The following is a 10,530-nucleotide window of genomic DNA, read 5'->3' on the forward strand; positions in this document are numbered from 1 at the left end:
GAGGCGGACAACGCAACGACGAGCAGATCCAGCGGCGCTCACGGCGTCGGGAGCGTGGAAGGCGCCGCCGGTTGGTTGGAGGGATGGGGCGGCGGTCAAAGCGCATGATGGCGAGAAAGGGGACGAGGGAGAGGAAATAACAGAGAGAAAGATGAAACGGTGGAAATGAAAGTTTTGTGGACGGTTGCTGGGCAGACGCGGAAGGGGAACTGTCCTTCGAGAGCAATGGTGGGCCAGCACAAGCACCCGCCACAACAAACATTTCCAAATTTTGATTTATTTGGTGTGCTTACCAAAATATAGTTGTGACGGGCGCCTAGCAAAACCCGTCACTACTTATCCACAAGCTAGTGGCGGGCACTAGGTCGGCACTCGCCACTACAGTTTCCATCTAGCGGGAATATTTGTAGGAGCCTAACTGCGGCGGGTGCTGGCCAGCGCCCGCCACAAGCATGCCGTAACTGTGACGGGCAGGTCCAGGTACCCGCCACTGCTCTTTTGAAAAAGTAACCATAGTGGGTAACATGTCCTGCCCGTCACTATTTATAGTTTGCCTATAGAGCTTTTTCCAGTAATGGGGTGACCGGACGGGGTACTTGTTGTGGGGGATGACGGCGGCTCCAAGATCGCAGGAACCCGGCATAATCGTGGCCGCCGTTATGCATCCCAAGTCCGGCAAGAACACCACGGCAAGCGCGCGCAGCTGTATGAAAGTAGTGGCAGTGGGAATTCAAGGAAAAAACTTTTGGCCAAGGGTGAGGAGCTCGGTCATGGTGGCTGCTGGGCCACATGGGATCGAGCGTGCGCAGAATGCTGTGGCGTGGGCCTGCATGTTCGATGCGCACGGGAGAGGAGTCGTGGAGAGATTTTTTTCTTCAAACCCTTAGCCAACCAACGCCAGCGTGGGCCCACATGGCAGTGAGGCGCGAGCGGCAGAGGCCTCAGCGAGCGGGTAGCCAGCAGCGCATAAACTTGTAGGGGATTTGATGTGGTAATTTGTTTGCAAATTACTTCGATTTTGTGAAGAGATTTTTTTTCTCTGGAATCCTATATCTTTCTTCCAGGCCAAACATTTCAGAAAGCTCGTCTTGCATGCAACAGGTGATCACTTGGAATCAAATCAAATGAACGGGATATTTTATTGGCAATTCTTTACAAATGAATACAGAGCACCACCACAAAAATGCAACAGCTACACACGTACGGCAAGCGACCCCACAAATTCAGCAAGCGACCACACAGAAGAAAAGAAACGCTGCAATGAAAAAGCAAACACTTGTGCATGACTCTGTGTCTCCGGATGTACACCAGCCTAAGCTTCGATGCCATCGTCGCCGACGTTCTCCTTGGAGAGCTCCTCCAGCGACTTGCCCTTGGACTCCGGCACCAGCAGGGAAAAGAGCAGGCCCAGGAAATTTGTGCCTGCGAGCACGAAGAGTGCGTTGCGCATGCCGATTCCCCGTGAGTAGCCGGTCTCGGGCTTCTTCTGGTCCTGCGACGCATACAGGAACCCGAACGCGCCGATGATCGCGCCCGCCTTACCGGTAGCAGCAGAGATACCGTGGCATGTGGACCGGAGCCTCGCAGGGAAGATCTCGGCTGGCACAATGAAGGTTGTGCTGTTGGGGCCGAAGTTGGCGAAGAAGAAAGTGAGCCCGTAGAGCACGACGAAGCCGGTGTGGTGCCCTGGCTTCACCAAGTAGTCGTAAGGTATGGCGATTGCGAGCATGAAAATGGTCATCATGGTGAATCCCATGAGCTGGATCCAAAACCTCCCAATAATGTCGATGAAGGCGACGGTGAACCAGTAGCCGGGCACGGTGCCGCAGAGCGCGATGAGCGCTTGGGCGCGGGCGATGCGGTACAACTCCTCCAATGCATTCATAGTCTTGGCCGGCGGGATCCACCCGATCTTGGTGAAGATGTCCTTTTGGAACAGGTTCTGGCTGTAGAAGGCCACATCGAGCAGGAACCAAGTGCTTGTGGTCGCTAGCAAGTGCACCCCGTGGCGCTTCATGAACTGTCGCGAGAAGAGGCCCCAAGTATCACCAGTGGCCCGCTCACCCTGCACATTCTCCTCTGAGATCTCCTTGTTGAGCACCTTGGACATGTCTGATGTGGCTTGCTTCGTGTTGCCGGCGATGAGTGCTGTGTACCGCGCAGTTTCGGGCATCTTCATGCGCCAGTAGTAGGTCAGGGCGGCCGGGATGGTGCCGAACATGACGATGATGCGCCACACGTAGTCGGCCTCCGGGCCAATGGACGCCGCGGCGTCAATGTAGAATGGCGGTGCAGGGAATGCATGTCGGAATGCGGACGAGACGATGATCGTGACAATGGTACCAAATAGGATGCCAAACCCCTGCATGGCAAACACAGCGGCGATAAAGGTGCCGCGGGTCTTCTTGTTAGCATATTCCGACATGATGGTGGCGCTCAGAGGATAGTCGCCGCCGACGCCGAAGCCAAGCCAGAAGCGGAAGAAACATAGCGTCCCCATTACGCCCTTGGCCTCGTGTCCAAACGAGAGCCCGGACGCGATGGAGCAGAGGACCATGAGGATGAGCGTGAAGCCGTAGACGCTCTTGCGGCCGAGCTTGTCACCGAGCCAGCCGAAGAAGAGCTGGCCGGCAAGTGTGCCGCATAGGGCCACGCCGTTCACGGCGGCCGACACGTTTGCCGGGAGGTGGCCGGGCTCGTTGAGGGCAGGGTCGGTGTAGTAGATGCGCCCCAGCAGCTTGGTGACGAGGGCGATGCAGAAGAGGTCGTAGGCGTCCGTGAAGAAGCCCATGCCGGCGATCACGACCGCCTTGAAATGGTACAGTTGCGTCTTGGCAACATCGAGTGCTTTCAACACGTTGAGCTGTTCAGTCGCCATGGCCGCCGGCGATCTCTCAACTAAACTTCTGCCCCCTTCTGTACTTCTTCTGGTTCTCTCTTGTTTGTGTGCTTTGTACGGTGCTTCTAATACGTATATATAGCAGGCATAATCCAGGGTGAAGACATACAATATTGTGGTATGCCAATCCAACATTGCTAGTTGTAAGTATAAAATTGCCTATTACGGCATCGCTTACAAGTACAACGGATTGTACATATCAGGATGGTTCTTACAAAAATATACGTAGAGTCAAATGTCTTGCCTTGAGAGCTACAGCTATGTGCATTTCTATTATTAGAAGGATTGTTAAGAAATGCCAACATTTAGTTTTCAGGTTTGACCTTTGAGTTTCGGTACTATAGAATTGTGGGGATAAAAATACTGAAACCAGATCATGGTTATGCTGGGAATATACCTGAAAGGAACAGAATGTACAGACACAAGCAAGCTTTGGGAGAAAAGGTCAAGATCATACGATGATCTGTATCTTATGTTCTCACTACAACCATGGATTTTGTGACTTTCTTGAAAGATGGAGTTAATTTGTCTCTCCTCCGTACCTACATGGTATGGCAGGAAGAAGGTAAGCGCACCGCCGGTTTCAGTAGGCCAGAGGAAAGCAAGAAAATACAGAATTTTGATGATAAATGGATATGCAGTGCTAGGTCCTCCAGACATAGCCACATACGGTCTTTTCAGTATTTCTGAGATAGCTTGTCATACAAATACGATGTTTGAAATTGTTCTTCAACGCTTGCTAAACCCAATTTCAGAATTCAGATACGTTTCAGAACAAAATAGAATGCAGCACCCACATGTTTCAAAACATTGATAGTTTTTTATATAGTATACAAGCAAATAAACATACAGATTAAGGGTCTCGTTGGTCCACGTGATACTAAAAATGCATAGCCAAAAATGTAGAATTGCGATGCCATACAATTTTGAGTTCTACATGAATAGAGAACACGGGAATCTGCATAAAAATTGCTTGGTTCTAGCACAGGAAAAACGTAGAAATTTTCTTAAAGGATTAGGAAATTTTTTTGAAGGATTAGGTGGATGGTGTTAAACATGTCTTGTACTTTGTGTTATTTGACTTGAATTCTACATGAACTGCAAACAAGGGATATGTATTAAAAGTTGTTTGGTTCTAACAAAGTTTTAAATCGCGGGCGAAAAGACCGCTATCACGCCGCTATCTCCGCGTGAAATCAGCCCCGCGATTTAATTCCTTCCCAGAATCGCGGGAGATCGCGCCGCAATCGCCGGAGATCGCGCCGTTTCTTCCTTAACGATCGCGGCAAACTTTCCTTCCGCTATTTCCCTTTGCCCGCGATTTTAATCTTTGGTTCTAACATAGGAAACATGAAGAAATTTTGGTGCATGAAATAGTTGTCACAGAAACAAAGGAAAATAACTTCAGAATTCAGACGACGCTCAGTACAAATAGCAACAGCAGCCATATAAACATTGGTCATCTGAAATATAAACTAAAGTACTAAACAGTTTTTTGTAACAAACTACTCCTAAACATATGCAGATTAAGCAGCAAGAGCACAGCATTGAAAGCCGTGCTCCGTACTATTTAAATTGTTGTCTTGCATCCTCCCACTTTCTTCGTTTCTCTTTGCCAAATTGCAATCGGTCCGGCGAATCACAGCTCATAATATAGCTGCGGCATTAGATCATCGTGAGGCCAGAACCTGATGCAGACAGTACTTAGCTTATTTAAAACATTCTCGGCGGGAGAAAAATATGTGAAGATCCGATTATGCGGTGGAACCTTGCCAACTTGTCACTAGTTTGTAGTACTAATTTGCAGTATACACAGCTTTCACACGGTGTTGGTCCCCACGATAATACAGTTATAATTATAATTATAAAGGGTGCGGAAGCGGACGTTTGGTTCTCTGGGCGTATCTACACCCTATATGAAAAATAATAATTAGTAATTCAACAAAAAGTCAAAAAATTCTGAAACTATTTTTGAAATAAACTTGACCTTCCATTTTACTTGTGAGAAAAATTCCAAAAAAAAAGAAAATCCCCCTTTGACTTCTTTTCAAAAATGACAATTTTTTTGCTAAAATAGTGTGAATAGTGACCTATAATAGCAAATAAATTTTGTATTTTTTGCCCTGAAGTCAGCGTTGATTTTTTTTGTGAAAATTTATATACTAGTGCAAAAGAAAGTCAAGTTTATTCCAAAAAACCTTCTAAACAATTTTGACTTTCTGTTTATTTATTAAAAAAATCTCATATAGGATGTATATACAACCAGGTTTCAAAGTGTATTTCCCTCTAATATAAGAGCGGTATAAGGGTCTCCACTCCTACAATCTTACCATCTTAAGGCTAGCTATAAGGGTCTCCACTCCTGCCAATAAGGGCCCCAACCTCTCCTCGCGATCCAACCCTCCCGCGAGGCTACGGGGAGGGGCCTTCCATCTGCACCAGCGATCTGGTGTCTTTGGCTCCGGATTGGATCGGTTCAGCGACGATGATGAGCGCGCGGGATTCATCACGGTGGCTCTCGCGGTTTGGCGAGGTGGGGTGGCGGCCCTTCTCCCAGGCTCCAATGGTGGCACACGCAGGCAGTGGCCGGTGTGCCAGGGCTCCCATGGTGGCAGTGCTGTTGTAGATGGTCGTCGTATCTGGGTGGCCAGATCTGGGGCTTTGAAGGCAGTCTGGACAGTGCACATGTTGTCGGTTGGATACTCATGGGACAGATCCGGGTGAAAACCTGGTCTCCGGCCGGTGGCCGGAGCCGGTGATGGTGACGCCCTCGGCGTCGTTTCCTTCTTGAAGGCATCATCGAGGTGAAGCTCCCAACTCCTTCCGCTACCTCCTGGGAAACCCAATATCAATCGATCGGATGACGGCGGCGCACTTGTGTCGTTCCCTCCTTGGGGTCGTCTTTGGAGATGTGTATTGGCTTGAGGGACCAGTGGATGGTCCCAGCGGTGGAGCGGCATTACATGTGACGCATCGACGACATGGAGTCTCGGCGGCGTGGCGCGGCAAGGCCTCGACGACGGATGTGTGATGATGGACGCGCAGGGAGGAGGCGTTGTCTGGCACCCTGGGGGCGTCGACGGCAGGCCTGGCAAGGTTGATGTGTCAGTACCTGCTCTGAAGATGGATTAGTGGAAGACGGCGGCGATGATATATGAGTGCGCCAGACCGGTTTGCACCCCATAACCTAGTATGTGGCTTGGTTGGGGCCTCCAACTTTAGATGTTAGGCATTTGTGCGATGTATGTTTGGTATTAGGCTTGGATTATTGGCACCCCTTCATCAAGTGGATAGGAATAGCGACAGATGTTGCTAAGATGGTGGCTTCAGACTACCTGATGTACTACTTTGTAAGGTCTTTGTGAATAATTAATAAAATGGATGCATGCATCTTCCAGATGCAGAGGCCAGGGGTCATCCTCCTTTACGAGAAAAAAAATCTCACTTGTGGAACTCATGGTGTCGTAGTTTACGCAATTAAAAATATTTGGACGAAATGTATAAGAGTACAGTCATTGATCGGGAGAGAATTTTATCGAAGTCTTATCTATAACAACATCTCTTATCTACAACAGCTTTAAAATAAGTAAATAGAATGACATCACAACAACCGCAAACTTGGCATAAGAAATGAAATTATCAATGAGCTCAATGAAGAAATTAATAGTGTCAAATAGCATAAATAAAGTTTTGTCCACTCAGTGAGATATGCAAACAATCGCCCATACTACTTGATAATTTTCACTAGAAGGAATTCAAAACATTTCATTTATCGATTATAGTTATCTTAATAAATATTAGAGAAACGAAAGACATCTAGCGGGATAAGAATGTTTTGTGTAATTAATATATGATGTTGCACTGCATATATTAGATGTCAATCATGTGCATTCATCAACTATTTTTAAACACAGTAGACGTTTGGCTCTCTGGCGGTTACTGGAAGCTCATTTTTATTTTTGTTGAAGTATGATGATCCCATTTACTAGAACCTACGAACTGTACATATTTTCTCGCTAAATCATTTTCCTTAATCGTGTTGTAAACAAACATATCATTGTGTTAGATGAAATGTTTATTTGAGCAACCACCCTGTAATAATAGAATTTAGGTAACTGTATTATTCTAAACTCTCCACGATACCTTAAAAATCAATAAACCTGGCTAGCATTTGTTCTAGAATGTAACAGCCATAGCTTATCCATCAGAAACACAGTTGATTTCCCTCGGTACAATAAAAGCAAAACAATATGCAACATGTGAACCACGACCACACTTTCCTAATAAGTGTGGTTCCCTAATACCTGATAGTTGCACAAGCTATTGTTTCAAGAAATTCACTCGAATATGTCACTTTCATTCAACTATACATATACAGGAGATGACTTATGCTTAAGGTCCATAATCTAAGGCGCCATTGTTACTTATTAGCTGCAAACTCAGGTAACATTACTTCCTGAAAGCAACCTCTCATGACAATAAGATACGGCTCACTGTATACAATCTATCATCATCACGCTTGACAATTACATAACTAATAAGTTGAATTATGCAAGCCATGTCAATTTTAAATGGGTTGATATTTTTAGTTTATTGTCGTTTGACCATACTATCTCCTCTTTTAAATTAATGTTTCAAGAAAATTTTACTCCAAGATGGCACTTTCATGCAACTATCCACCAATATACAGGAGAGGACTTATGGTTAAGTTAATGTTTCAACAAATCCACATATATACTATCCTCTCTTTTTTAGTAATCGCGTTGGGGGCGCGCGGGGGGGGGGGGGGGGGGGGGGGGGGGGGGGTGGGGGAGTTCGCCCACCTGAATAAATTTGTCAAAGTGTAATGCAGCCAAGGCCGATTACAGTTGTAGCAGAATTACATAGGAATTACATAGGCATGCAGGCGCGTGAGGAGAGGAACGCGCGTTGTGAGAAAGCCTGTTCCTTGGCAATAGCCTTACAGACTCTATGCGACCACAAATCCAAATCAGAGATCATAAGTCAGAGTATTTGCTGAGTGAGTGTCGATGGAGTGAAATGCATGGGCATTCCGGGTGTTCCATATCTTTCAGAAACTCACTATCTTCTTTTAACTTAATGTTTCAAGAAATTCACTCCAAAATGTCATTTTCATAACTATGAGGTACGGCTCACTGTATACAATACATCATCATCATTCCTGACAATTACCTTAGTAATTAGTTGCATTATGCAAACCAAATGTTAGCCGTGTCAATTTTAAATGGGTTGACATTTAAATTGGGTTAATGAGAACGGGAGTTGCCTTCTTTCACATAATCAAATTTATCGTTGGTAACGGTAACACGACTAGATTCTGGGAGGATACTTGGTTAGGGGAGACGTCATTGGCCACACAGTATCCTTCTCTATACAATATTGTGCAACATAAGGAAGCTTATGTGGCTACAATATTACATATTGTTCCCCTGAATATCCAGTTCAGAAGGTCTCTAGTAGGCGACCGATGGGATAGCTGGTTACATCTCGTGCGGAGGTTTATGGATGTTCACCTCTCTAATGAGCCAGACATAATTCACTGAAAACTATCCATCAATAGGATATTTTCCATCGGGTCTATGTATCTAGACCTAATAAACTCTGTTCCAATTCCAAAATCAAGTCATATTTGGATGATTCGAGTCCCTTTGACAATCAAGATATTCATGTGGTTCGCTCACAAGGAAGTAATTCTTACAAAGTACAACTTAGCCAAGCGAAGATGGGAGGGTAGTAAGCAATGTTGCGTTTGTGATCAGGATGAGAATATAAAACACCTCTTTCTCAAATGTCCGCTCGCCAAACTTCTATGGCGTACGATTCAAGTGGCCTTCAATGTTAACCCTCCGTCTAGTATTAACACATTATTTGGATCGTGGCTAGATGGAGTGAAGCCGAGTATTGCAGGACAAGTTCGGATAGGAGTATGTACATTACTATGGGCGATATGGAACTGCAGAAATGACATGGTTTTTAACATGCAACCTCTCATAAATTTTTTGTAGGTCATATATAGAGCCACGTCTTAGGTCCGTACATGGTCCTTACTCAGTCATGCAGAAGCTAAGGAGCATATGTCTATTGGGTGGAACCTTTGGGAGACGGTAGCATGGAATATTTACAACTGGTTTGGATGGTGGTCCAATAATAGACTAGGTGTTTAGCCATCTTGTTCTATTTTCGTCGGTTCTGGCAAATTATTTGACCTTACTTTGGCTCTTTTGAGAGAGAGTTTTGTATCACAAACCTTTTGTTAATAATATGATTGCATGCATCATTCAGATGCATTCCTCCTTTTTCAAGAGAAAAATGCCACCCCCCCCCCCCCCCCCCCCCCCCCCCCCGCGCGCAGCGAATCAACATCATGAATGTCAATACCTTGGGTACCACAAGTATTGCCATTGTCTGCAACAGCTGGATGTTGAGCAAGCCAATTATTAAGTTGTTGTTCGTACAGTTGTTCAACAGATAATCCATGATTATTAAAGTGCTGGCAGTTCTCACTATTATGAATTCAACATACTTTGATGGGATTATAATTGGCTTACCATAAAAGTATACATAGTAGAAAAGTCAAGAGGTCGGCTGCGACAGGAACATTATGTGTATTCTGTGGTCATCATATTCTCGCTAGTACTCCCTCTGTAAATAAATATAAGAGCGTTTAGTTCACTAAAATAGTGATCTAAACTCGTAGAAAAATAGTGGACTTTTAGTTCTTATATTTTTTTACAGAGGGGGTACTTTGGTACGATCTGGTTCAATGATCTGATCTCATACTACTTCCAGTGAGTATCATGACTGATTGATTCAAATACATATGTCAACTCATAGAAAAATAGTGGACTTTTAGCTCACTGGATGTCCCTTAACCTGGTGGGCCCTGACAATTTAGTTAGTTGGCCTCTTGAAGATATTTGGGCATTTGGCTACTCGTTATTTTCTTGAGCAAGTTAAGATGATTACACTGGAGTATAAGAGAACATTCATGATTAAAGGTGAACGAAGAGGTATACTTATAGCTTTCACATCTTCCATTTCACAACAGATTCATCTTTTAAAGCAAAAAGGAAATGTTTACTCTCAACTACTGGCAGAATTTGGATTACACGTATCAAAGCTAAAACTTTAACCCATGAATTTTACTAGTTTTAAGGTACTTCTAAATAACATTTTTTCAGGAGGGAAATAAATCCAGTAGACAGTAAAAGGAAATGAGAAAATACAAATTAGTCTAGAATATTAATGAGATTCAGACAATTTAAGTAGTATAGAAAACTGAGCCAACTTTAGAAATATCTTCAGGAAAATCACATGGTTGTATCATAGACGCCCTAAGAATTAATCTATTGGCATCCATCCTATTTTCATGTTCAAAATGACCAAAAACTGCGGTTATTGTCATCTTCCAGGCGTTGGGTAGTATAAGTTAATCGATCTAATGTCTGAAGACCAAAAGTACTCCCTCCGTCTCATAACATAAGACGTATTTTAACACTAGTGTAGTGTCAAAAAACATATAGTATCAAAAAACGTCTTGCATTATGGGACGAAGGGAGTAGAATTTTCTTTCCTTCTCAATGTTTAAGAGAGGAATACAATGATAGAGC

General features: G+C 44.6%; 1 protein-coding gene across 1 annotated transcript; it reads right to left on the reverse strand.

The window, feature by feature from the left end:
* Nucleotides 1-1,182: 1,182 nt before the first annotated feature.
* LOC109745935 (inorganic phosphate transporter 1-2-like) lies at nucleotides 1,183-2,920 on the reverse strand. Its single transcript, XM_020305048.4, has one exon. The coding sequence runs from the start codon at nucleotides 2,876-2,878 to the stop codon at nucleotides 1,313-1,315; it is 1,566 nt and encodes a 521-aa protein (XP_020160637.1). The 5' UTR covers nucleotides 2,879-2,920; the 3' UTR covers nucleotides 1,183-1,312.
* Nucleotides 2,921-10,530: the final 7,610 nt, after the last annotated feature.

Source organism: Aegilops tauschii, chromosome 4 (genome assembly GCF_002575655.3).
Source record: "Aegilops tauschii subsp. strangulata cultivar AL8/78 chromosome 4, Aet v6.0, whole genome shotgun sequence".
NCBI classification, from domain to species: Eukaryota; Viridiplantae; Streptophyta; class Magnoliopsida; order Poales; family Poaceae; genus Aegilops; species Aegilops tauschii.